This window comes from Podarcis gaigeae (assembly GCF_964106915.1).
Source record: "Podarcis gaigeae genome assembly, chromosome: 15".
NCBI classification, from domain to species: Eukaryota; Metazoa; Chordata; class Lepidosauria; order Squamata; family Lacertidae; genus Podarcis; species Podarcis gaigeae.
Genome location: NC_139692.1, coordinates 39,724,879 through 39,752,593, shown reverse-complemented (window position 1 = coordinate 39,752,593; position 27,715 = coordinate 39,724,879). Strand labels below are relative to the sequence as shown.

General features: G+C 44.0%; 1 protein-coding gene and 1 long non-coding RNA gene across 3 annotated transcripts in view; one reads left to right on the top strand and one right to left on the bottom strand.

The window, feature by feature from the left end:
• LOC310832730 overlaps positions 1-27,715 on the top strand; it is a 43,706-nt gene that overhangs the window by 2,229 nt on the left and 13,762 nt on the right. The window contains exon 4 of the long non-coding RNA XR_014558378.1: positions 111-204. This is a non-coding gene — a long non-coding RNA (uncharacterized lncRNA). The remainder of the gene's footprint in view (positions 1-110; positions 205-27,715) is intronic.
• CA4 (carbonic anhydrase 4) overlaps positions 1-27,715 on the bottom strand; it is a 255,167-nt gene that overhangs the window by 220,052 nt on the left and 7,400 nt on the right. The window contains exons 2-8 of one of the 2 annotated variants that reach the window (XR_014558347.1): positions 15,104-15,157; positions 14,101-14,271; positions 12,096-12,259; positions 10,759-10,848; positions 10,405-10,468; positions 8,458-8,621; positions 5,612-7,073 (exon numbers count right to left, since the gene is read on the bottom strand). Coding sequence is in view for 1 of the 2 variants with exons in the window: in XM_083714795.1 (XP_083570921.1) it covers positions 6,882-7,073; positions 8,458-8,621; positions 10,405-10,468; positions 10,759-10,848; positions 12,096-12,259; positions 14,101-14,271; positions 15,104-15,157 (899 nt within the window). In the remaining variant the exon portion in view is untranslated. Of the gene's footprint in view, positions 1-5,473; positions 7,074-8,457; positions 8,622-10,404; positions 10,469-10,758; positions 10,849-12,095; positions 12,260-14,100; positions 14,272-15,103; positions 15,158-27,715 lie in introns of those variants that run through there. The other variant, XM_083714795.1, reaches the window with a different exon arrangement.

Genomic DNA, 27,715 nt, shown 5'->3' with positions numbered 1-27,715 from the left:
ATTGCTTTTATTATAATTTTAATTCTTTATAAACTAGCCTGCAAACTGCCTGTAGGTCAGGATATGATTTCCTAAAATCTACCCTATATTTTGTGTACATTTTGTTGCAGCACACTACCCCGTTTAAGACTTTTCTGCCAAAGAGAAAGACCTGGCAAACAGACCTTTGCTTGGACCCATGCTGAGCAGCTGCTGCTTCCTAAGGTAGGGACTACGCTTTGCAAAACGGTTACTGGCTGAGAGACATTTAATGAGAACTAGCCATTTGAGGCATCACAGGAACCTGCCTTATACTGTGTCAGACCATTGGTCCATCTAGCCCAGTATTGTCTATGCTGAGTGGCCAGCAACTCTCCATGGTTTTAGTGAGGGATTCCCGCCCAGCCCTACATTGAGATACCGGGGATTGATCCATGGACATTCTGCATGCAAAGCAACTGAGCTATGGAAACTCTGGCTTGTGGGCTGAACTAGAGTATCATTATTTATTTGTCCCTTGAACCAGTGAGCTATAGCCCTTTCCAGAGACGTCAACAATTTCTCCTGTATTGTGTTTGGATTGTCTGCTGGTGGGGGGGAATGGAGTGGTAACTATAAGGGCTATTGTCTTCCGTGCAAACTTGCTCCATCTTGTAATGAATTTTAAGAAACACTTCTTGGCTTGCTATTTCACTCTCCCACTGGGAGAGCATCCTGTACTCAAAGTGGCCAATCAGGTGCCTATAGCAGGACTTGAGTGTAACAGCAACTGGCATTCAGAGTCAAGCTGTGTGCTGGTCCCGGGGGGAAAGGTTACCGTTGGCGTGGTCAAAGTCCGGTCCTGGGTCACGAGTCTGGAAACAGTTCACAAAGAGCGAGGCGGGGTCCCAAGCAGGAAGCCGGGCGGGGACGGGAACTCTGGAAGGACAGGACTGGGTCCGGGCAGAAGCAGGTATTCAACGACATTGCTCCCTGGCCTTTATCTTCTCTGAGGCCAGGGGTGGTCCTGGCCCCCAGGAGACCCGCCTCTCCTGGCCTTAAGGCGAGCACTCCTCCTGGGAGAAACCAGTTCCCTCCGCCTCTCTGCCCTGAGCCTCTGCAGCTCAGGAGAGGCTGGAGGGTTACAGGACCCAGGGGGAGACTCACCTTCCCCTGACAGGGCTGGGAGAGGCGCACCCGTAGGCACTGTGTCCTCAATCACCTCCGGAGCCAGAGTGGAATCACCTGGTTCCTGCTCCTGAGGATCCGGCACAGGTGCAGACGCTTCAGATCCAAGGCCCTGCCCCAGCTCAGCCGGCCCTGGAGGCGGGGACTCCTGTGCAGGCTGGGTTCCTCCGGTTCAGCCTCTGAATCGGATTCACAGGCCATCACAAGCTGCCTCCAACAGTTAGCCATTGACTCTGGCCTAGGTGAAGGAATAGGCTAATGCAGTATAAGTCATCTTCTTAAGTCTGTCTTATTTTTCATTCATCGGTTAGGGAGAGTTTATTCACCCCTGCCCATCTTGAAAAATTGCCTTCCCTGTGAATATAAATATGTAAATTTGTCTTCCTTTTGTGTTATGTTTGTATATTAATGTGGAAGTCCCCCGGGGAAACACCTACAGGAAGCAAGGGCTGACACACACACGCCAACCTAAACTGGGAAGGCCCTAATTGGCGCCATTTCAATGGCCAAGGAGAGGAAGTTTATTTCTGATAAAATAAACGACCAGCCCTGAACCCTTAAAGCTGGGCTCCCCGGTCTGTTGGTTGAAGTCTAAACATACTTTTCTGCAGAATGGCTCCACGTGTGTCTGTCGCCTACTTGGGAGAAAGGCACAAGTCCAACATCAACAACAGCCGTTCATTATTTGTGTAGGCGTTCACCAGGCCTCCTCTGCTGCATTGCCCCTTGTTGGTTTATATGCCCTTAAGAAAATTCCATTCAAAGGTCAAGAATTCTCCCCCCCCCCCCAACAACCATCACAATGGGTAGATTCAAATACTGATTATTGGGCCTATTTTACACTGTACTTAATCTGCATTATTTATTTATTTATCACATTGGTGGAAACAGAAGAAACTGCCATATACCTAGCCACACCAATGGTTCATCTAGCTTAGTAATGTCCACACTGACTGGCAGCAGCTCTCCGGGGCTTCCAGGGACTGAACCAATGACCTTCTTGCAAGGCAAATGCTCTGCCACTGAGCTATGAAATCTCCACTTTGCAGGCTGGGCCAGGTTTTTTAAATGATGGTGATGATGATGATAAGCATTAGCATTTATTTGTTGCCTTCTGTATAAAATGTCTCAGTGACTTAAAATTGTGTTTTTTAAAAAATAACATGCAGTCATAAGACATTTAGACATGCTGTGTGAGGCCTGAAAGCTTTGTTAAGTTTAAGAGGCCCTGTTGAATAACCAAATAAATTTGTAAATGCTGGACCTCACCTGCCACCAGGGCTGCTTAAGAACATAAGAAGGGTCCTCCTGAATCAGGCCAATGGCCCATCTAGTCCAGCATCCTGTTCTCACAGTGGCCAGTGAGATGCCCAGGGGAAACCTGCAAGCTGGATCTCAGCTCAAGAGTGCTCCCCACCTTGCTGTGCTTTCTAGCAACTGCTATTATCTTCCATGAATTTGTCCAGTCCTCTTTTAAAGCCATCCAAGTCGGTAGGCATCACTGGGAGTGAGTTCCATAGTTCCATAGTTTAACTATGTGCTGTGTGAAGAAGGACTTCCTAACGCCCAACACTCAGCTTCAGTGGATGTCAACAACAACAACAACTTTATTATTTATCCACTCTCTGCATGTTGTGCCTAATTTTATAAACTTCTGTCATGCCAGCTCTTACTCTCTTTTCACTAAACTAAAGAGTCCCAAACATGGCAAACTTTCCTCATAGGGCAGGTTTCAAGCATATATTGTTTGATAGCTTATGGACACCTGACCTAATGAAAATTTGATCTAAATTATGGTTATTTCTGCACAGATTCATAAATGCAATCTGATAAATAATTGTGTAGTTATTAAGTATCATTTTGTCACAGCAGAATGATAATGTCTATTTTAGGGTCTGATTCCCCTGTTTCCCTTTGAAAAAAACCCCCCACAATTTATGCAAAACTTGAAAAATTGTGTTTAGAAGCACCTGAGGCCCTAAACTGTAGCTTATGTGGTCCATGCCCAAATCTAGCACTGCCTATGGGCCAGTCAGTGTTAACAGTACTGAGTTGGACGGGACTAGTGGCATGATTTCTGTAAAGGCAACTTCCTATGTTCCTAAGACCATCTCTTACAACAGGTATGAGGATGTGGCCAACCAGATGTTGTAGAACTACAACTCCATCAGCCCCAGCCAGCATAACCAAGTGCAATTGCAGAATCTGGGATGTGATGGAGAAGACATAGCCTTTCAACTCCTTGCATAGCTTTTCACCCCTTCCTATGAACATAAATGACACCATTTATGCCAGAGGCATCAGCCAAAAGCACCCATCATCTCTGACCCTGCCTTGGCTATGCTGGCTGGGGCTCTTGGTTTGTTCCAGTTTGCTCACCAAGAGACACTTTTTGCCCCTCTTCTTTGTCCAGAATGGGAGGGAGGGCATCCAATGAAATGTAGGCATGTTTCAAGGGATGTGTTCATTGTAGGACAGGCCGAGCCAGTGCAAACAGGAACTGAATGTTTTGACGAATGATTTGCTCTGCCAAAGCCAGTGGTTCTTTTATAGATTCAGATAGTCAATAAAGTTATTCTTTATCAGGTTTTATTCATAGAGTGAGGCAAATAAAGAACAAAGCAAGTAAATGCAGTTATATTATTATCTCCTTATTGGTGGGGCTGCCAATGAGAGCTGCCCACTTGGCACTGTCCTGTGACAGGGCCTTTTCAGTGGTGGTTATATTAATTCCTGCAAGGACAATTTGCAAGAGGATAATAATGAAGCAATGTTAGTCCTGGCCTGCTAGGCCTTATGCTGGGGCATTAAAGGGAGGGCAATTGCTGGACCTCACTCTCATTCCTTGCTATAACAATTTCCTTCCCCATGTGTGAGCAGAAAGAGCAAAGACTCTTGCACTTGGTGAATTTTTGAAATTATATTTACTGGCATTTCACAGGTACTAGGTACTGGGTGGCATGCCAGCACCCATGGGTGCCACATTGATGGTGCCTGCTTTAAGGTGATAAGAATTACTAGATAAGCTGGGCACATTTGGGCACAAAATTCTACCCCTAAGAGGTGTCCGGTTGGCCACTCAGGGAAGCAGGCCTTTAGTATGACCGAAGAAGGAAATTTCTGAAGTTGTATTGTGTTAAGCAGGTTGCTGCCTTCCATTGTGGCTCCTTGGCTTGACAAGAGTCTCCATGAAATAGTACAACCTCCTCTTTTCCATATGCATGGCTTTGGTTGCTAATTTAATGGGAGAAATGGAGGCACTCCAGATGACAAATAGCTACGTTCGTTAGTGCACCTCCCTGGAGTCAGCCTCCAAAATGCATTACATAGCAGCAAATTATTCTGTCATAACTGCTTTGCAAAATGAGAGGAAAACAAAAGCTCTCGCTTGAATTGTTTCTTGTGTGTGCATGTGTAAAGGGGGAAGGAGACATTGATGACAGTCCAACACCCATCGCTGTAGCTTTGATTTACCACATAGCTGTGGTGAAGAATCCTATAATTAGAGCAATAAGAAATGGCAGCTGGAATGGAACAAACAGCTTCTTGAACACCCAGCCTCTTCTGCGCAGTTTTGTTCAGGTTGGATGCTCAGCTGAAGGCAATCTGGAATTCTTCTCACTCCCTGTTGCCCCAGTGAGATGGGGAACATTTTTTAGGCCAAAAGCTGCATCCCCATCTGGGCATCCTTCCCGTGATGGGCAAGGCCAGAGACAAAAGTGAGTAGAGCCATGAATGCTAATGTTGCCTTTGTAAAGCAAGCTACACTCACATACCCTTTTCTATTCTCCATCCAGACAAGTGACAGGCATGATCAGAGAGTTCAGGCAGGTGAAAGCACTCAAGGAGGATGTGGAGCAAGGCCAGTGAGCCTTGGTATGGCTTGGCAACAGAAGGTGTGGCTGAAGAGAGTCCCCAGGGCCAGATAGAGGGGCCTGGGCCTGAGGTTCCCCATCCATGATCTTAGGATACAGGGAGTGGTCTTTAAGGATGGGTTGCGGAGGCCATTGGTCAGTGTACACAATGGATTTTCATTTGATGAGTCTGGATGTGGAATGAGGCAGGTGTCAAAGACTGGCATTGCTGGAGACCCACAACCAACCTGGAACCCCACGATGCTACTTTCCCTTCTTGCTGCCACCATACATTCACCTGTCCCTCCCTGTTGTTGCCCACAGCAGTGATTCCACAGGCCATAGGAAAAGAAGGTGGGACTTCCAAGTCTCACTGCTGGCTCTCCTGAAAGAACAGCCACTATGTTATGGCAGGAAAAGCTCCACGGGACACCTATGGGTGAACAGGAATGTAAAGGGAGGAAATCAGGCAGCCTTGTTCAGTGTCAGACTTTTATTTGTTTTATTCAACCCTCAACCCAAACAAAACCTCCTTAAATAATATAAGAACATATATATATATATAGGGCTATATACATACTCAGAGGAAACCCACTGAAATTAATGCACACAATTAAATTAAGTCCATTATATTCAGTGTGTCTACTCCAAGTAGCACTTAGTTGGCTACAACCCACAGTACTGTGTGTTGACTTTGAATATATAAATATTTCCATATTATTATTTAGCTCTATCTCATACACTTTTCTCAGCCTTTATTAAAGCTTTTGACAACTAAGTGGGTAAAGTACAAGTAAGAAAACAATTTGTCTGCTTGTAAAGCTGCGGTGAAGCTCCAGTGCCTTGGCATTTAAGACGATAGTGACTACAAAACAGGTGTGTTGTAGCACCACCCTTTACCTCAAAGCCAAAGCATGACTTGGCGTTCCTGGTATACAAAGCCCTGCAAAGGGTCAGTGGTGATTGCTGATGGTCACATTCAGATCTTATGCTAAGCTCTCCTTCCCCCACCCTTGAGTCTCCAGATGCCGCTGGACTCCAGTTCCCATCAGCCCCAGCCAGACCTATCCAACGGTTGAGGGATGATGGGAGTTTTGGTCCAACAACATGGTGACCAAAGGTTGGGGGCTGGGCTAAACTATCATTTTCATGACAAGAATGAGTTGCATCATGCTTCTACACTCCCCTCTTTTCCTCCCTCATGGTCATGGGGAGCAGATTAGAAGTTTTTGCTTCTGGTTTTTATTTACCACAGTTTAAGATGTTAACGTTTAATAGTTTCAAACTTATGGCTTCAAACAAACAAGAGTTAACTACTGGTCTGGATAACGGAAGCAGAAACTTCCAAACTCCTCCTTGCTGCTACTCTTTCTTGTCACACTAAACTATGGTTTAATGAGACATTCATACATGGCCAGTGTCACATTGCATTGATGCAAGGTCAAGCTTAGTTTCTTTGTGTTAACCAAAGGTCATCAGAAATTTTCATATCACAAAGTGACTGTTCCATATGATTGTTAAAGATTCAGAAAAATGCCAATTTGTGTACACTAGCTACTGTTGCAAGGCAATAATTCAGATTAGTTAGGCGCTTTACAAATCAGTCTCCAACATGCCTGCCGTGTTTCGTCACATAATCAGTTGGATTAATCAGTTAGGAATCTTTCAATCAGTTCAAAGAAGTGGTCTCAAATTTGTTTTTAGCCTTATGATAGGTGGCTATTGCTCCTGCTTGATGGAAGCCAGTGAGGTGGCAGGCTCTTCTGATCAGCAGAATCCCCCATTGGTGGGTGAGGATCAGCTGCACATGAACCAAGTGTGTTTTAAGATTGCAATTAAGGGCTTTGCAATTAAGAACCCATTTAAAATCTGCCCAACCCTTCACTGGATAAGAGTGAGAGCGAAGTATGTTGCTGTCGGTATTAGCAGCAATATTTTTCCTGGAGCGAGAAGTGCATTTGAGTCTGACTTGTAGACAATTCGTTCACCAACAGGCTGAGTGGGTCGAAAGTTATCCACCATTGGCCACTCTTTGTCTGTGTCAAAATAGAGCTTCATCCAGAATTCTTGGATCTGAGGAGTAACCAGAAAAATGAAATATTATTAGAAAAATGAAAAACAAAACAATGGACTAGCATTACAATCCTAACCCCACTTACCCAGGAGAAAGCACCACTGAATTCAATAGGATTTCCTTCTGAATAGATATGGTTATGTTTGCAATAATAATAATAATAATAATAATAATAATGGCTGTTTCATGTTATAAAGCCAATGAAACGGTGTACCAGGGTAAAAGCAGAATGATATACAGGTACACAAATTCTGAGAGAAGAAGAATGAGTTCAATAAACTAAAGCAATAAAACCATTCAAATAAACTCTAAAACCAATGAAAATACTCCATCAACTTCAAAACTGATCTTCCATAAATGTCTGGGTTACACCTCTGCGGAAAGCTTCTGAAACAGCAACATACAGTGGTGCCCCGCAAGACGAAAAACCCGCTAGACGAAAGGGTTTTCCGTTTTGGAGGCGCTTCGCAAAACGAATTTCCCTATGGGCTTGCTTCGCAAGAAGGGGACCTCTTTTAAATGCTAGCGGTGGGGAGCAAAGCCTTCCCCCCCCCTCCGGCCTTCAGAAGAGGTCCAGGAAGGCCGGCGGGGGCCGAAAGGCTTTGCTCCCCACCGCCAGCATTTTAAAAGCAGTCCGGGATAGCAGGGAAGCGCTTCCCGCTATCCCGGATGGCTTTTGAAGGCAGGCGGGGGGGAGCAAAGACTTTTGCCCCCCGCCCGCCTTCAGAAGAGGTCGGGGGACAGACTGTCCCCAGACCTGGTCTGAAGGCGGTTTCCATAGGAACGCATTAATTGATTTTTAATGCATTCCTATGGGAAACCGTGCTTCGCAAGACGAAAAACTCGCAAGACGAAAAGACTTGAGGAACGAATTAATTTCGTCTTGCGAGGCACCACTGTATTTAGTAGGTGCCTAAACATCATCATGCCATGTGCCTGTCTCATTTTGGCTGGTAAATGGAGATAAAGGATGGGGTGTGGGGGTGCCATCCTACTCATAATCCATCCTGCATTGATCCCAGCATTCATAGCAAAAGCCTTCCTCAACTTTTTCAACTCTTATTTCCCTTTTCCTGAATAAAAAGAAGTACTTGCCCTGGGATGAAACCCAGTGTCACCTTGCGGGACTATTCATTTCTATAGCCAATATTCTGAAAGAGAGAGCCCAAGAGAGGGCATTAGAATTAAGTGGACAGCACTAAACTGCACTGAAGTGCATCATGCACAGCTGTTACCTACTAGCACAATGGCTCTGTTAAATTGCCCCCAAATAATTAAACAATAATTCTGAAGAAGTGTTTAAGTGAACTGAATGATGAGGCTTAAGCATGTTAGGGTTGAATATGCCTTTTGTAAAGCCCCATCTCTTGTGTTTTGTCTCACCTGCCGGAGACTAAGTTCAATAGGTGTCTCAAACAAAGTCCAGGTGACTCCCTCATTGCATCCAGGTGTGGTCAGCGAGCCGGTGTACCGATAAAAGCTGTCGAGGGCTGACTTTTTAGGGATGAGGGCATCCAGGCACAAAGCCCCCATTTCAGTTTCGTTGCCTAGAGAGATCAGAGAGGAGTTATTGTTTCGTGCAAGGCACATCTTTCTGATCGTCACTCTGGCAATTGCCTTCAGTTCTGTAAGTTTATTGATGCTGATGTCTTTCAAAAGCAGTTTAAGGAAGACTGTAAGAAAAGCCCTGTGAGATAAGCCCTGTGGGTGGCAAACCACATGCCTCTCAGGAAACCCACAAGGTGGACTCAAGGGCCCTAGCCCCCACCGTCTGCTCTGTCCCCCAGCAACTGGAATTCAGATGATTACTGTATCTTTTCCTTGTTAGGAGTGGTATTTCTGAGGATCTGTTGAGATGCATGAGCAGTAACGGATGGGGGAGAAATTTGATTCATTTCCCATTTTAAGCTGAAGTGATCACATTTGCACTATTCTGAAGCAATACAAGAACTGAAACACAGCCATCCTTCGGAATTTGCAGTAATCCAAATTTTGTGACGCAGTTCTCTGACTCAACAAAAATACATAGAAAAGTACATAAAAATGAGTATGCTAGTTAAGATAGCATACAAAAGTGCTCTGCATTAAGATAAAATGCTTGCAAAAAAGGTGTGTGTTAGCCAAAACTGCATACAAAAATGTATTTCTTAGCCAAGCTTCACATGTATCCTGTATATCTGCATCTTGCTATAGAAAATGCGGAGATCTGTATTTAAGATTGGCAAAATGAGACACTGAGAATAACTGAAATGGACAGAACCATCCATCCGTAATCAGCCATGCACATGAGAAGGTGCTTAAGGCCACGATGAAGCTGGAGAGAAACTAGCTCAGTGGAAAAACACCTGCTTTGCATGCAACAGGTCCCAGGTTCAATCCCTGCTATCTCAAGTTTGTTTTTAAAAAAGATAACCGAAGTGAACATGATAGGAATGACCTTTGCCTGAGATTCTGGAGGATCCAGGAAGCTGCCATTGGTCTATCTAGTTCACTCAGTATTGTCTGCAGACCTCGGATTGAGGAACTTTTTTTCTGCATTTCCTTCTGGGAAACTTTCTGCCAGTAGCATGCAGTGCAAAATGGGTAGGACAATTAAAGTACAATTTTATTATGTGTACAATAGGCTATTTTCAGCTTACCTTTTTGCAGCCTTCTGCATTCTCCATCCAGACAAACAAAAACAAACAAACCCCAACTTCATTAGAGTTCAAAGAACACACTGCAGCCAGGCAAAAGCATTTTTGGTTTGAATCAAGGCCAGTGATGGGGAAAGTTCTGAGGAGCAGACAGAGAGGCTGGCGGGGGCACAGTTGGTCCCCGAACCTAAGGTTCTCTATTCCTGGTCTGCACTGACTGGCAGTGGCTTTCCTGAGTTGACAGGGCATGTTCCTAGCTTTGTTAGAGTCGCCCAGGGATTGAAGCCAGGGCCTTCTGCATGCGAAGCAGGTGTTCTCCCAATAAGTGGCAAGTCTTCTATACAGTAAATAGCACTGGGCTCAATGGATCAATGATCAGAACTTGTGGAGGGAAGTGTCCTTATGTATTTACATCCACCTGTGATGCTATTATTATTATATTTTATTTTATTACCCTGCCTTCACTGTAAGGTCCCGGGGCAGCTTGCAACAACGAAAACAATGTTAAAAACAGTTTATAACAACTTACAATCACAAAAATAAGGTGGGTCCTAGAAAACATATCCCTCAGGTGCTAAAAGCCAGACTAAAGTCAAGTACAGAGTAAACACGAAGTTTTCTGACCTTGTTTATGGATCAAAGAGTTGAGTGTTTCTGCTGCTGTTTTAAAGAGAAAGTTTCCATTAAGTCTTACCGTTGAAAGGAATGTCTTTTAACTTTGAAATGAAAGGTTCGTAGAATTCATTTTCGTTGCCATCCTGAAATAAGACATTATTTTTTTAAAGGTACAGTTTTAATGCCCCCTTTTAACTCTGTACTATTTTCTAGAGCATGGATTGCAGGGAGGGGGGACCATTTTTCAGCCTAATGACCACTTTTCCTTCTGGGCAATCTCCCAAGAGCCACATGTAAGCATTTTCCCCATGGATAGTAGAAATTTATCTTGCAAACACACCAGAAAGTGTGAAATGGCCCCCATGATTCTTACAACCCAAGCCAATTCTAGTTGCTTTGCCAGTTTTAAAGTGAACCCAAATCCCTTCCATACCTTTATAAAGAAGCCCAGCACTGCTACGCCGTTTTTGGAGAGCGCTTCCTCTATAGTTTGAAAGTTTTCCTTGATGTGGACAATATGAAGCTATGGGGGGAGGCAGGTGGAGAGAGACTGAGACCTTTTTCTACAGTACTGTGCTTACAAATGTTGAACTTTTAAAGAAGAAACAAGAAAACTAAGAATGAACATTGATAAGGATAAAACTTTACACAAAGGAAAATATACTGGTACATATATTTTGCACATAAGCCATATACAGTGGTACCTCAGGTTAAGTACTTAATTCGTTCCGGAGGTTCGTACTTAACCTGAAACTGTTCTTAACCTGAAGTACCACTTTAGCTAATGGGGCCTCCTGCTGCTACCGCGCCACCGGAGCCCGATTTCTGTTCTCATCCTGAAGCAAAGTTCTTAACCTGAAGCACTATTTCTGGGTTAGCAGAGTCTGTAACCTGAAGCGTATGTAACCTGAAGCGTATGTAACCTGAGGTACCACTATACAATATAAGTGAGGCTACTTGTATATTATCTGAAACAAACTTTCAGATCTGGAAGCAAGAGACTCTAAGTAGACCCATTGAGAGGCAATGCGGGTAGGGTGTCAGACTAGGACCTGGGAGACCAGAATTCAAATCCCCATGCAGCCACGAAGCCCATTGGATTGTCACCGTGGTACAGTCACTCTCTCTTAGCCTGACATACCTCACAGGGTTGTCGTGAGGATAAAACAGGGAAGGGGCGAAGTGTTTACACTGCCTTGAGTTCCTTGGAGAAAAGGTGAGATACTACTACTACTACTACTACTAATAATAATAATAATAGGAAGAAGAAGAAGGTTGCATGCATCTTAAGAGTAGATACACTGAAATTCATGGACCTGTGTTTGACGTGACCGTTAATTTCATCTGGTCAATCCGACATTAGCCATACTTAGATATCACCCTAAGATTACAAAACTTTAAAAAAGGAGATCAATGACTAATAAAACCATTCTGGGTTTGTTGGTCTGTTTCTCCCATTCCATTCTTATAATATAAGTTTGCAAGTTTGCCCAGTTCCCATACCAGTGCAACATTAATTCAGTTTTCAAATTCAGTATTTAAGCTTCTCCAATGCATAGCAAGGATGCTAAAAATTATTGTTGTATGTGTGAATGCTCCATGCAAGTTGCCTCAGTGCACACTTGGCACATTTGTCCAGAAGAATCCCTATGTTGGAAGCGAGTGGAGAAGGCTTTCTTTGTGGGTGTCGGGGGAGCTCTGGAATTAGGGCCCTGGGGCAAGAGTTTACTGGACATGTTATGAATCCCTGCACGACTTTTTTGTTTTTACCTCCATGGCATATCTCTTCCCGTCAATGCTGTGCTCCGATCCAGGGCTCACCCTGCTTTTTTCCCCCTCGCTGTTTCCCCAGTGGAAGTGGAATTGCACCGCCTTGTATTTCCCCTGGAGGCCACCTGACTCGATCTTTGCTGTCCCATCAAGCGTCACTTGGACTGAGGGAAGCAAAAAAGAAGTGCCCTTTCAGGTCATTCATTATTTTAAAAAAAACATGTTATCATATTATACACCGGGGGTTGCGGGGGGACCTCCACCCCACAGACCTCCTTTGCCCCCACCAGGCCATTTTAGCCAAGCCATGCCCAGATGCCACACACCCAGAGGTCTCTGTTTCTCATATTTTCTCTGCTTTCTAATATTTTCTTTTTTAAAAAAAAAAAATGTGTCTTTTATTGGTTTCATATAAAACAAATACACCGGTGACAATGAACAAATGGCACTCACATCCCACTCAGTCATGACTTCTTTGTTTTCAATGTGAATATATCAATTATATAAAATTTTTGTTAACCCAGAGTGTCTTTCCAGAGTGAGCCGTGTGGAGCAAGTGGTTGGTAACTATGTTACTTCGCTGAAGCATACTTTACAATGCTATACCACATCAAAGCTATCAGTTTTACTACATGCCTTCCTTCGTGAAGTCTTTCCATCAAAGCGACAAACCATAGCTGTTAGTACCAAGTTTCAAACGCATTAGCAATGGGGTCTTTCCAAAATATTGCAACAGTCAATCTTGCAGCTCATTTCTCTAATATTAAATTCAGTTGTCCAGATTTCTGCAGCAATTTGGGGTTTTAAACAAAATCCTCACAAAAATTAATCAGCATTTTAGTGCTTGCAGTTTTGACTGGCATACATAGGGTTTTTTTTTCTAACTTTCCCTAATATAATGCATGTTTGTATGTTTTTTTCATGAAGATATTCACTTTGCACATTGAATAAATGTGTTTATGTCAACATTGGTTGAAGAACTGCATCATAAAATTTGGATGAGTCTCATGCTCTACAGACTGGATACGCGTGAATTTGAAAGGACCACTGTGTTTCAGTTCACACAATGTTTTTAGAAAGTGTGAAGTTCTTTTTAATACAGAGACTCCTAAAAAGTGCCAGTGGCAACAACTCTTCTCTTTCATATAAGAGTAGTGATAGGGGATAAATTCAGTTCAGTTTATTGTAATGTTCTTGTTACAATTACCGGTAATAATTCTTGTTATCTGCTGCTATTATTACTACTACTACACCCAGCAGCGGTGGGTCTCAGGGCAGGTTACATCAATTTAAAATCCAGAATGAAAACATTTAAAAGAAATCACAGTCACAGGAATAGGGTGGGATGAACTTACCATATCTGCACTTTCTGAAAGATTGTTCGGAGGTATTAGGAGGAATATGTGCATATCAGGAGAAAGTCACATTTAAATGCTGATGAAATTCTAGGGGGGCTTTTTTAAAAAAAACCAACAACAACAACCTCCAACTGATCCGGATATGTGGAGAACCAAACTTAAGCTTGAAACGGAGAAAAGCCAAAATTGGCAGGTACCCCCATTCCTCCATAGGAGGGAATGGCTCCTGAGAGAGGATGGCTGCCATGGCCACCTGCATCTCCTAAAAGAGAAGTGGTCAACCTGTGGCCCTCCAGATGTTCCCATCTTCCCTGGTCATTGACCATATTGGCCAGGGCTGGCCCAAGACATCTTTGCACCTGAGGTAACCTTCAGAATGGTCTCCCCTCCCCTCCAATGAAGAAGGGGTGAGTGAAGATCTACATCGAGCACAAGGGCGATGGGGAAGAATGATCTGCATCCCAATCTGTTGCCCCTGTGGGTCCTGCCACCTGAGGCAGTTGCCTCACCTGGCCGCATAGGTCGGTCAGTCCTGATCCTGTCTTTAACTGATGGGAGGTGCAGTCCCATGGGAACACTTTAAGGACACCACACCAGTTACTTTTGCAGTACAATAGGTTATATCTTATAAAATTTTCACTTCTCACCTGTATGGCCATTATTTACTACTGTCCAGGGTTTTTCTGGCTTGGCGTTGTATTTTTCAAACTTGAATGGCTTGAGGTCCCAGTCGTATTTCACATCGTTGGTGAGAATGTTGATAGGAGACTGTTGACTTTTTCCACACTCCTCGAATTCCTGTACCCAGTGGCGGGGTTCTGTCAAAGGTGCCGTGGGCAGGAGGGGAAGATTGTTTCAGTGGGGGGGGGGGGGTTGGAGAAAGTTGTGCCACTGAATGAACCAGGCTCTCTGCAAACCAGGCTTTTTGAAATATTAGCCAGCCTTAGGAATGCAGATGCCAGCCTTGTGCTCTCCAGAATAGTTGGACTACAATTACCATCATCCTGACCATCAGCCATGCTGGCCAGGGCTGATAGGAGTCTTAGTCCAATGACATCTAGAATAACCAGCTTGGGAAGGCTAGTACATGTCATCACTGTATTGTCCAAGGTGACTGGTTAAAAACCTGGCTGCTTCAAAAGCCCTTAGCACAATTGTTTTGCTGACTTATCTGTCGTCCCATCTGCACTAGACATTTAAAGCAGTACCATACCACTTTATAAACAGCCATGGCTTCCAACAAAGAATCCTGGGAACCATAGTTTGTTGTTTGGAGACCCATTTATGTAGCAGAGGGGCTGGATAGCCATGCTACTACAGACTTTTATCAATTATGCACATGGGAAATTATAGAGCAAAAGAGTTTTATGTGAATGTGCATCTCTTACAATGGTATCAAAGTGGTAGCCACTCTAAATGTTCCCCAGAACTGCTTCCCTCCATGCAATCACCCCTGTTACACTTTGGTTCCTACTTCCAGCCACTCTCCTTGCAATATTGATCTGTCTTCTTTTTGGTACACAGATGAGCAACCTTGGCCTGCTGCCAATAATGGGCTCACCAACCTGACCCCAACCCAACACTAACGTAAGCACACTTATAAGACGATTGAGAGGTTTGTGTTTTCTTTTAAAATCTGCTATGAATTACCTAGACAGCGTTTGTTTTGACATCGCTGTGACAGATAGCACCAGTGGCTTCCTCCTGTAAGAGAGATCATAACAGCCTTTAGACGATTAACTCTTTGGGGTGGGGAGTCAATAATTTTTTATTTTTTAACAAAAAAAATTATAACAGTCATGACACATATGAATAGAAACAAAGGAGAAGAATTGTAATTAAAATGAGAACAGAAACTTTGCACCTTTGAAAAACAGATAATTTCTCAGTCAATATCTTCTGTAATAGTGCAAAAGTGGGGGACACAAACGGAAATGGCAGCAGTTTCCTAATAACTGACAGTATCTTTCTATTACCCTTATTGCCAAGCCCCAAGTGGCTCTGTGATAGTTTAGCATCTGAAATATAGAAGTTGTTTTTAAACAAATATTTAAACAAATAGATGTTGTATAGGGTGCTGGAGTTCACTGTTCCACTCAGTCAGTGATGCCTTCCTCCTGAATACTCCATTTCATCTCCCCAAGCTTGTTTTCTATCCTTCCCCCTGACAACTATCAGCCCGCATTCCACAGCCACTCAGAACCTCATTAGGCTGTTTTTCAGTGCCTTTCTCCCAAAGATCTTGTGAACTTCTGCAAACCTTATGGTTCTGCAAAGCCTGCTGAATAAGTTGTGGAGATTTTTTTTTTTTTTTTAAGATCAGAAGGTTGTTTTTTTTTTTTTACCTATGCCTGGATGTTCCAGGACATTTTAGCTGGCTTTTCAAAAATTCTTCCTGGACACCATTTTCAAGGGACGAATCCCGGCGATGTCCGGACGTATGGCAGCCCTAGGTTCCCTAAGCAATGGTACCCATATCCTGAGTATCGGAAATAGGGAGCCATTCCGTCTGCATCTAACCTCTCCTGCAAGCTTGTGAGGATGAAAATAGCAAAGAGAACCATATATGTTGCCTTGAGTTCCTCAGGGGAAAAGTGTGATGCAAATGTCATAAATGGACCTAAGTTAAGAACATCAGAAGAGCCCTGTTGGATCAGGCCATTGGTCCATCTCTTCTCACAGTGGCCACCCAGAAGCCTGTGGGAAATCCACAACCAGGACCTGAGTACAAGATAACTCTCCCCTGCTTCCTCCATGAATTTGTCCAATCTTCTTTTGAGGCCATCCAAGTTGGTGTCCATCACTGCCTCCAGGGAGAGCGAGCTTCATAGCCTCATGTAGAAGTACTTTTAAAAATCTTTGCTGAATCCTCCAACATTCAGCTTCATTGGACATCCCTAAGTGCTAGTGTTATGAGAGAGGGAGAAAAACTTTTCTCCATCCACTTTCTCCCTGCTGTGCATAATTTTATAAACTTCTATCATGTCACCTCTTGCTTGACTTTTCTTTAATCTAAAAAGTTCTAAACGCTGCAAGTTTTCCTCATGGGGGAGTTCTTCCACCCTCTTGATCATCTGGGTTGCCCTTTTCTGAACCTTTTCCAACTCCGCGAAAGTCGTTATAAATATTCCAAATATCAGGTTTTTTAAAACTGGAATTGGTCTGTGCTGTGGTTCCCCCTTGAACCTTGAACCCTGGCTGTGCACCATCCCAATATCGTCCCAATGTGCCTCCTTTGCAAAGGAGAGGTCCTTTAAAGGTCGTCACCGAAGCAGCAAAATAACATTTCCCCAGTCAGCAGAATTTTGATCTCACTCAATAATTCAGTGAGATGAGCTCTCCCAGGGCGTCTTGTTTCTTGCAATGTCAGCATTTGAGTTAGCCTGAAATCGGAGGGGATAGGAAAGAGATTCTGTTTAAAACTGCGGGGTCTAAGTGGTTAATGCAAGTGCCTGCATTCTGGAGGGCAAGAGGGTTCTTTCGTGTGTGTGTGTGTGTGTGTGTGTGTGTGTGTTTTCTGAGCGCAACCCTCTCTCTGTTCTCCCTTTGTCCCAGTGCTTAGCTTTTTCTACATCTCTAAGCATCTAGAGCAGTCTTTGCCAAACTAATGCCCTCCAGCTGTCTAGAACTGCAGTTCCATGGCTTGGGTGGTTATTTGAACCCTGGTCTCCCAGGTCCTAGTCTGACACTCTAATATAAACACTTTTGTACACGATTTTGCTTAAAAGTCACATTTTTTTGCAAAGCTGTTCTTCTAATTCATGCATCGGCTACTTCAAGGCTGGATTACTGCAATGCACTTTATGTGGGGTTTCTCTAATGCTTCGTCCAGAGGTTGCAGATAGTGCAGAATGCTGCAGCACGATTGCTGACAGGAGTGAGGCCTTGTCAGCATATAACACCCGTGCTCAAAGAGCCCAGGACCTTGTTGTTTTTTTTAAATAATTTTTATTCATTTTTCAAACACATAATAAAAGCAAACAAAACACAAGACAAGAACATACAAAACATTTAAACATGTATAATTTCATAATCTTATATTCATAGACCTTCTTTCCTCCGACTTCCCCATACCTCCCTTTCGCTGCATCCTTATTTTGGAATTCTTTAGCAACCCTTTAGTCAGTTTATCTATTAGTTCCCTTTCATTACGTTTCCATAAACTTGTTAGTTACAGCTGTAATTCTCTACTTCTTACCCCTTGACATCTTAACATTCCTCAATTTTACAACAATTTTTAAGATATATTTTGAATGAGCCCAGGACCTTGTTTTGAGCATCTGAGCTGAAATGAACTCAATCTTTCCACAGCAAAAATCCATGCCTTTGTTATTCCCTCTCACTCCCCAATTTATTATCTTTTTACAGAGGTCTTTCTCCACCTTGTTAATTAAGGGCCAACACAGAGCCTGAGTGCTGAGTGATGCTAATTTGATCGGGAAAAACTAGAAGTAAAGATAAAACCTTTGGCCAAAGCAAATAAAAGTCCATTTCTACAAATATTATTAAGTGGATTAGGGTTCGTGTGACTCTGATCCTTCTAATCAGTATCTGATAAATTTTATCCTCTTTCTCAAATTTCAGAGCTAATGTCTGGGGTTTTTTTATTTGCTTGTTTTGTTTAAATCATGGTCTACTGTGGTTGCAGAGAGCAGTGGGGGGAAAATATGGAGGCTTCCAAGGGCAAGTACTCCAAGCCATTCAAATCACGTAGCTGAAAGACCAAAGGAAAAAGTTACAAATCCCCATTCTACAAATCTGCCCCTTTTCCAGTCTTGTTCCTGGTGGGAGTCACTCTGTTTTTCCAATTTTGCTCTGTCTGTTTTCCTCGGGACAATGTGAGGAAACAGCATTGCCTCCCCCAGGTGTGTATCTCTGCCAAATAGCTCAGCCATGAACAATGGGCTGTCAAGTGGAGCCTTGAGACCTCTGCATGCCTTGGAAGGACAAGTGGGGCAGGGGAGAGGAACTTCCAATGCAGAACCTCAGATGCTTTTGGGGAGTGGCTTAACAGCCTCTAAAGAGGGATTAGAGCAATTCATGAAGGTTGTCAGTGGGGAACAAGCCATGTGGAAACTCCAAGTCCAGGAGCAGCCTACCTGAGTACTTGTTGCTAGGGTGCTGCAATAGAAAAAAGGGCTGTTGCCTTCCTGCCCTTCTTATGGCATTTTCAGAGCTCCTCTGCTTGGCCAAACTGGAAACTAGTTGCTTGCTGCCGCTTATAGACATCATGTCTTTTATTACTAGCTTAAAATGCACATTATGTGCTTAAAACACAGCCAGGTCGTTCTTTTTCTCAATTTGGATCAAATCCGGTTTTAGCAGGGAAATACCTCAAATGTAGCATTTCATAGGAAATGACAGTATAGACATGGATTGTGGCATGATCATGTGTACACAGCTTCCTAAACCAGTGATAGGAGCACACTGGATGCAGAGTAAACAAGAGCATGCGCACAACTTGTGATGTACATCAGCACACATTGTGGCACTGAGTTCTATAGCTTAATTTTGGCACACCATGCTTCTTTTCGTCAGCCCCAAATCTCCTGCTGACCACATTATTGTGCTTTCACATTACTGTGTTTTAAAATTCTGGTTTTTTAGCTACATAGGAATCTGCCTTATAGTGTGCCAGATCCCTAGTCCATCTTGCTCTGTACTTTCTATACTCCACCTGGAGATGCCGAGGATCGAACCAGGCACCTTCTGCATGCAAGGCAGATGCTCTACCCAGAGCCTTCTTTCCCATAGGGCTTAGTGGTGCGTTGCGCCAGGGCACTGGCCTCTCATGGGCGCCCCAGGAAGTGGGGGAGCTGCGCAGCTTTGCCGGCGGCCTCCCCTTTCCCTGCAAGCCCGCCAGCTGCGCCCCTTCAACCATAAGGCTGGCGGGCATGCAGCTTCCCTCCCAAGCCTCTGCGGAGATCGCTCTCCTCCTGAGAAGGCTTGGGAGGAAAGCTGCGCTCTCCTCCGCCGAGGCTTGGGAGGGGCGCAACTTCACTCCCAAGCCTCTGCAGGGATTGCTCTCCTGCGTTCTTGAATGGTCGGTGATGTGGTAGTGTTATACTGTTTTATTTATGCAAATTGTTATGCTGAATTCACATTTTCCACAATCTGTATACAGTGTTTGAATTATAATGTGTGGTTTGCTGTGCCTAATAAAGGATTGATTGCTCTCCTGCAATGGCATGGGGGAGAGTTGTGCCCCACCCCGGATGGCTGGCAGTGCACAGCTACGGCCACTCCAACACTATCCGTGGTAATTTGGGGGCCCTCAGTGGATATTTGCACCCCGGCACCGCATCTACTAAAGACGGCCCTGGCTCTACCACTGAGCTATGGCTCTTCCCCAGCAGCAGCAGCAGCAGCAGAATCTAAAGAGGAACCCAAGACAAAGAGTGCCACTCCGGGTGTGGGAAAGCTGCAGTAATTATTTACCACTGAAACATCATAAAGAAATAAAATTGCCCTGTTGTTAGTTGTATAGAGATGTGTCCTGCACCAGAGAGCAATTTGTAGACAGGAGGAGTTTCTGTCTCTCCTGAATCACTAACGAGACCCTTCTTTTGTGTTCTGAGCTGCCCAGGGAAGAATGTCATTAAGTGGCCTATATAAAGACTCCGAGTTAAGTAAAAATAGTATTACAAGAAAGGGAGAAAAACTTCTCTCTATCCAGTTTCCTCACCTCATGCATAATTTTATAACCTGTCCTGTTTTTGCTATATTAAAAGGGCTTTGAACGTTGCTTGCCTTTTTCTGCACCTCCCTCCCCAACTGTAAAGTGTGTGTATGTGCGCATTACTTTGATTTACAAAGCAAAGTGTTTTTAATTTATGTAGTAAAACTGTTTCAGCTTCTGCCTTCATCAGCTGCTCTGATACAAATTAAACCATGCTGTTTCCAAGGTGGCTGTTAATGGTGCTTTGCTCAGAAGGGCTTCATTTCCTGAAGCAAAGCAATACTGCCGCCATCGTTCAGGTTGAGGCCATGCAGTGTTAATGTGTCCACCATGTACTTCTCTTTCTTTTGCTAACATTGTGGGATTTGTTGGCTTCACAGCTTGCATGAAGCACAGTTTGATGCCTGCCTGCCTGCCTGCCTGGCTGCCTGCCTGCCTGCCTGTTTTTAGATGGAGGGACCAGAACTGTACAATATCCTGTGTGCGCCTGGCAATGATAGATTTGTAGATTTGCATATGCACATAGATTTGTATCCTTTGTCCTTGTTAAGGATGGGTGAATCCGGCCAATTCATTTTTTCTTCATCCCTCCCCCCCATGAAGTTCACTTTACCCCATTTCGAAGTCAATCTGCAGATTGTTTAAAAACGCCAAAATAAAATGCATGAAAATTTGGAAGACATGTCTTCAAATATGCGATTTTGCATGTTTTCAAGCAATATTTCCCCTAATAAAATGTAGGGGTACTTTTTATTTTTTTACACCATCATTTCCGCAACTATATGCATTTTTGTGCAGTTTTTGGTTGGGGAACGGTTCCAGAATTTGAAGAAGTACCTATTTTGAAGGACAGATATGTTTCGTTTTGCTTGTTGCTTTGGGAAGTGTGAATTTAGGAGCCTTGCCTAGCCCCTTCCAAGCCCCTGTTTTGTTGAGATACTTCAGGTGCCAACTATATACACTTTCCAGAAAAAAATGAAGACATTTTCTCAGACGGACAAATTTGGTCTCAGCCATAGGTGCCTCCTTCGTGCTGTTTTCAAATTTATCTGATGTTATTTTCTGTGTTGTTAACTGCTTTTAGTTGCCTTGAGATATGAGGAAGGCAATGACTAAATCAATAAATAGTGTTGCATATTAGTCCCTTCAGCTAAAGGTGTCCCCACAAACTATTGTGTAACCCCATAGAAATCTCTGGCTCTTTCCATTCTCGTGGGGACTCTAGGGCCAGCTTTCTTTCTTTCTTTCTTTCTTTCTTTCTTTCTTTCTTTCTTTCTTTCTTTCTTTCTTTCTTCTTGAGCAGATGATCCGACTTTAGTAACCTGAATTTCCCATTTCCTAGCTTTAACCCCCCCACCTCGGTTTAGTTCCTGTATAACAATAACACGCAAATATGTGTGTTCTTTAAATTGTAGCTATGAGCATGTGTTTAGGTTATCAGCGGAGACTTGGCCAGGAGTTGGGGGAGGAAAATTAGAACTTGTACAACTCTGTCCAACAAGATAAAAATAAAAATATGTATGTTGCTTCCCAACCTCAGCAAGTTGCTGTTAACAACAGCATAAGATCATAGGTACATCAGAAGCTGCTTTATACTAGGTCAGTATTCTCACTACACTGACTGGCAGCGGCTTCCCAGGATTTCAGAAGGAGAATAATCCCAGCCCTTCCTGGAGATGCTTGGGACTGAACCTGGGACCACCTGTGTACAAAGCAGACATTCTAACCTTGAGCTACGGCTCTTCTGTGGCTTACTGTGGCTCACAGCCCTGTTTCAGTACCAAGCCACCACCCTAGAGAAGGAGTATTTCTGAGCACATGCAGAGTTCAGTTTTCTAGTCACTGAGTGAGCAACAGCCTTTCCCTCTGCGTGTCAAAGTTTCAGTTATTGAGGAACAGAAACTGGAAATAACACAATAAAATCATAAGAGACATAAGCAGAGGGCCTTCTTGGTAGTGGCACCTGCCCTGTGGAATGCCCTTCCACCAGATGCCAATGAAATGATACAACTATCAGACTTTTAGAAGACATCTGAAGGCAGCCCTGTTTAGGGAAGTTTTTAATGTTTGATGTTTTATTGTGTTTTTAATACCCTGTTGGAAGCTGCCCAGAGTGGCGGCTTCTTCTTCTTCTTCTTCTTCTTCTTCTTCTTCTTCTTCTCCTTCTTCTTAAATTATTATTATTATTATTACTATTATTATTATTATTGAATTTTCTTGGGGGGGAGTAGACAGCTGATCAGAGGGGGGGCAGGGAGAGCAAGCTAGTTTCTCAGAAAGAAAAAATGAGAAGCATAGTGTCTGTATATTCCAGGTTCCACAAAAGCTAGATATATATTTACCCTTTGGGAATCTGGAGATTAGGATTCATTGGGGTGGGGGAATTATTCCCCACCCCCAGATACATTTAGACAGAGGGGTTATTCGGGGGCAGAATTTATGTGCTGCATACCATCGCTTTGTTTCTCAAGAGATCCCAGAGCTTTGGGCAAGGGGGAGTTCAAGACAAAAAAAAACCCCTTTTATCAGAATTGCGGAGCACCTTCCTTCCAAGGAAAGATTAGCATGTTTGCGGGGTTTCAGAGCTAAAAGGGCATTTGGAGGTGGGGTTATCCATACCTCCCTTTAACCTTCCCTCAGCACTTTTCTCCCAGCTGAGGTCCCTAGGTATGTGAGCCTGCTTAGGCATTGCAGCTGCAGCTACAGAACGGACTCCTTGGAACGACTCCCTGTGGCTTCTCTCCGCCACCGTTTCCTTTTGGACAGTGTCCCCATTACAAATAGGGAGGAACAGATGGGGACGTGTCTTGGCCCTTCTGCGGACATTCCTTTCCGCTCTGACTCCCCTTACGTGGTTCCTGTGCTTATCAGCTCCATTGTCAGGCTCAGGCCAAACTCGATCCCTGCTGTGCGGCTGCTGTAGCGAAAATTGTTCTGCTTGGGAGCTGGACAAAACAAAGTCCGCTCATACTTCTCCAAGCATATTGAGGCTCTTCTCCCCAGCCGCTCTGTTGCCAAGCCACCAGTTGTAAGCTATTTGGGTCAGGCGTGTGCCATTCGAAGCACCATGCCCATTGCAAGGACAGAGGAAGCTGCCCTGTGCTGGGCCAGGCCATTGGTCCATCTAGCTCAGTATTGTATGCACTGACTAGCAGAGGCTCCCCTGGATTTTATGCAGGGTTCTCCCCCAGTCCTGCCTGCAGGGGATTGAACCTGGGACCTTCTGCATGCAAGACAGGTATCCTACCACCAAGGGACAAACGTGAGTGACTGCAGCCCTTCACATTGATTAAGGTTCAAGGAATAACATGTTTCAGGGAAAAGCTCAGTTGGTAGAGAATGTGACTCTTAATCTCAGGGTTTGGGGTTTGAGCCCCATGTTGGGCAAAAGATTCCTGCATTGCAGCGGGTTGGACTAGATGACCCTCGGTGTCCCTTCCAACTCTACAATTCTATGATTCTATAATTCTGTGAATTCACAAGACAGGAAAGCCATAACCACTAGATATTGGCACCTCTCTCTCTGTTTGTATGTGTGTGAAACTCTAATGTGTGCTTGGGGATGGGGGACAAAGTTGATTCAGTTCACCTTTAAAGGTGAATGTACCAAATTCACACTTTCCTAAACAATATAAGAATCAAAACACAGCCATCCTACAAAATTCACTCTTCTCTGAATTTTGCAATGCATAATCAGCCAAACAGTATGTACAAAAAAGGCATATATTAGGGGGAAATGTGCATTAAAATGCATATATTAGTGAAAATGCCATACAAAAATGCGTTTTATTATGGGAACTAGCCAAGAAGGGGGTAGTTAGAGATGTTGCTTAGCAACCAGGCATGATCTTCACTGAGGTAGCACATGCTTTGATTGGCTGTGCAGTTCTGAGAGAGTTTTTCCTTCTTATGCTTGGTTAAAAGTTTTCCTGTTATGTAGAAAGCCTGAGCTAAGAAAGACAAGGCATCTCTGTAGCATCTCAGTGTATAATTCTGTTCGAATTATACACTGTTTTTGTTAAGTTAGCTGAATAAAGTGTTATCAGGACTATTCTTTCTGGGTTCCCATCTGTGTTATTTAAGTGGCTAACATTCCATCTAATTCTGATTGGCAGCATCTCCCTGGGGTTTAAGGCAGGGGTCTTTCCCCCATCCTACTCTAAAATGTTCGGCCTTGCAGCTTCTGAAGCACTGGAACCCAATGGAGGCAATGGAAACACTGTTGGGTTGCAGTAGTGATACTCTGGATCCTTTTGAGAGCTTCAAATGGTGGAGTTCATTTTAAGGGCAGTTATGTTCCCAGGCATATTGGTCTCATCAAACACAACCCCACAAATAATAACTTTTTTTAAACTACAAAGCTTGTTGTGCTTCTATCCTTTCAATGTGGCACTTTAAATTCCTCTTGCCTACAAATTGCTCATTGGCAAAGGACACACCTATATCCATTTAACAAGACGGAACTTAATTTTGTTAATGCTTCAGTGGTAAAGAATTGTCGCATCTTTCCCACGCCCAAAGTAGCGCTCATAGGAACAAAAGAAGAGCCTGCTGGGTCAGGCCAATGGCCCATCTAGTCCAGCATCCTGTCCCCACAAGTTTGTATGACAGGTGGCTGTCCCCATCTTGATCCTGGAGACTTGTCAGGCAAGGATGTGGAGAATGCAGGCTTAATCTTCCATCAACTCTAGCCAGCAAAGCCAACTCCCATCTTTCCTCACCATTGGTCATGCTAGTTTGGATGGACAGGAATTGACGTTTGATGGGTGGGCAGGACCACCCACCTGTCAGCCACATGCTGTCTCAATGACATCATCTGGTGACCTGTTTCACCCTCCCCCACAATTTGAAATCACATCATTCGGGAAGAATGCACAGCACTTTGCAAGCGGTGGCCATCACCCGACAGAGCAGCAATATCTGCAACCCCACTTTTGGCCTAGCTGCACTTTTGCCTGCAGGGAAGTCGGTACTGTACAGGCACATTGGCAGAGCCAATCCAGTGCGAGGCACCATCCTTCATCACCCACCACTCCTTTAAAGCAGACTTGGAGCAGAGAACCAGCTGGCTGGCCATGCTTGGAAAGCCCAGTGCAAAGCACAGACAATCATCTTAGTCTAGGATTTATTGTTGTTATATGTGTTTATAAGCACTCTCTCTTTTCCCCCTTTAGGTGTCTTTCTGCCTACCTGAACAGTGCTGTCGTATGCACAGCAAATAAAATACTACACCGTTAGCATGTGCATGCTATAGGCAGCGAGTGTGTGAGAGAGAGATCATATCCCTTCCATTTGTGCAAAGAGTTACCTCTTGACATTCTCTAATCAATAGGATGCCTCTGGCACAGTAAGCTCCTGTTTGAGGCTTTATTTGTGTGTGGTTCGCCACCCCCCTCACTTCAAGGAGGAAGCCAAGCTAACTTTAAATGAAACAATAAACAAATCCAGGCAAAAGGTGAGTTCCTCCCTGGGGGACAGTTTGCTCTTAGGTTGAAGAGGGCACCTTCTCCCAAACTGTGGCAAAGGAAACTGGTCCTATGGCATTCTTTCCTGTGGGTGCTTAAACAAAGCCAGCAGGAGCCTCCCTTGCATCACACAGAGAAGTCATCACGGGAGATGGCGCTTCTTTGGCAATTGACTTGAGGATGTTAAAGTTGATGATTAAAGTTTCTGTGCCTATGGAGGGATTCTGTACGGAATGGTTACGAAAACCTCTGCATCAGATAAAGATCTATCTAGTGTAAGGTCTTCAGGGAAGGGGCCTGTCATACTGCACTATGTCATATAAATTGATGGAAAATCTATTTTTGTAGTCGCATGCATTTCTTAAAAAAAAAAATCCATGGGAGAAAAAGGGAGAAGGCTGTACCTTAACTATCACAAAAGCAGGCAGCGGGGAATTCCCTGAAGCTCATGAAAGCGTCACCTCCCGCCAGCAATGGTTGTTCCCAGCATCTGGTCCTTAGGGGTTGATTGTCTCTAATCAGGGAGGTTTGCTTTGGGTACCATGGCGAGTAACTACTCATAGATGGTTCCTCTGCCAACTGGCCAGACACTTCATTCGAAAGCTGTCAAAGCAAAATCACTGCATCTTGTGGCTGGGAGTTCTACAAGCGAATGGAGTGTTATATGGGAAGGAATTTTTATATTTGTCAATCTTGAACTGGCCGCAAATTAAATCCACTGGTTGACATGTCACTCACTCCAACCTTACCCTGAGTTCTTTTATCATGAAAACAAAACAAAAAAAAAACCCAGTTTATACCTCACTAAATGGGAAAGGCAATAGCTTGAATCCGGAAAAAGGGGATCCTCCCTCCAATGGACCTGAAACTTCCCCTCGATCCCACCTGGCTCTGCATCCATTCCTCTTGTGCCCATAGCACAGTGGTGCAGAGCACACAGAACGGCCCAGGTTCAACCCCCAGAATCTCCAGATAAAGGATCTCATAGCAGCTGATGAGGAAAATGCCTTCCTTAAGCCCTGGGGAGCCAGTACAAACGGTCTGATTTATTTATTGGTGATGAGGAGCATAAAATCAACAAATAATTCATGGAAGAAATATGAAATATATCACAGAGCCAATTGATTCACCCCCCTATGAGGCAGTTTCATAGTAGATCCCTGCATATGCTTTTGAGTACCTTCCTTGAAGGGAGGGGGGGGGTCTAATAAATACATTCCCAAACAGGTGGGAATATATCTGAATGTTGCCATAGCTCTTAGACCTGCTGTTATGGTGGTAAGCTCCTAACCTTTCACCTTTGTTCTTTGGAGGCTGTGATCGTGTGTGTGTGTGTGTGTGTTTTTGTGTGTGCACGTGCATGTGTATTCTTGTACAGTTATTTTCATGGTTGGCTGACAGTAATATATGTTCGTTTGTTTATTTGATTGATTAATTCATCAACATAGCTGCATCAACCCTCAGGGGGGCAGTCTAGGTGAACAAATTAAAGTTTTTGGGAGATGCCTAGATGCCAACAATGTTGGTACTTGCCTGGTGTTCATTGGGAGCACATTCCAAAGGGCAGGTGCCACCACACTAAAAGCCCTGATCTTAGTGGACATGAGACAAATCCTGGCAGCATCCAACACAACTAAGATTGTCCCTCCTAAGGAGTGAAGTGACTGGGCAGGAATATACAAGGCAAGGCATTCTGGGAGGTACCCTGGTCCCAAGTTGTTCATGGCTTTATAATGCCGTATATAAGCAGCCAGTGAAACATGCCATATTTCAGTGCAGGTGTTACGCTGCACTGTCAAATAGGGTACCCCACTCAAACAGCCCTGCTGCTGCATTAAGGCAGCTTCTGTCCTCATTTGACGTCTTAACCCTTCAGGCTATGATAGCAGATGTCATGTGACGTTAGGCAAGGGAAATGTGGGCATGGTTCATCCAAAACAGCCTAGTGGGCTTAATTGCATCCCTGGACCAGTGGTATCTCGCCACAGCTTTAAAATATTGACTAGTTTCTCTACATTGTACGGTTTCCTCTAAATGAAAGTGGCCAAATAAATAAATTATGGTTGGCATGGACATTTGTGGGCATGCAGCAGGACCAACAACCTTCCTTCTCTGTTG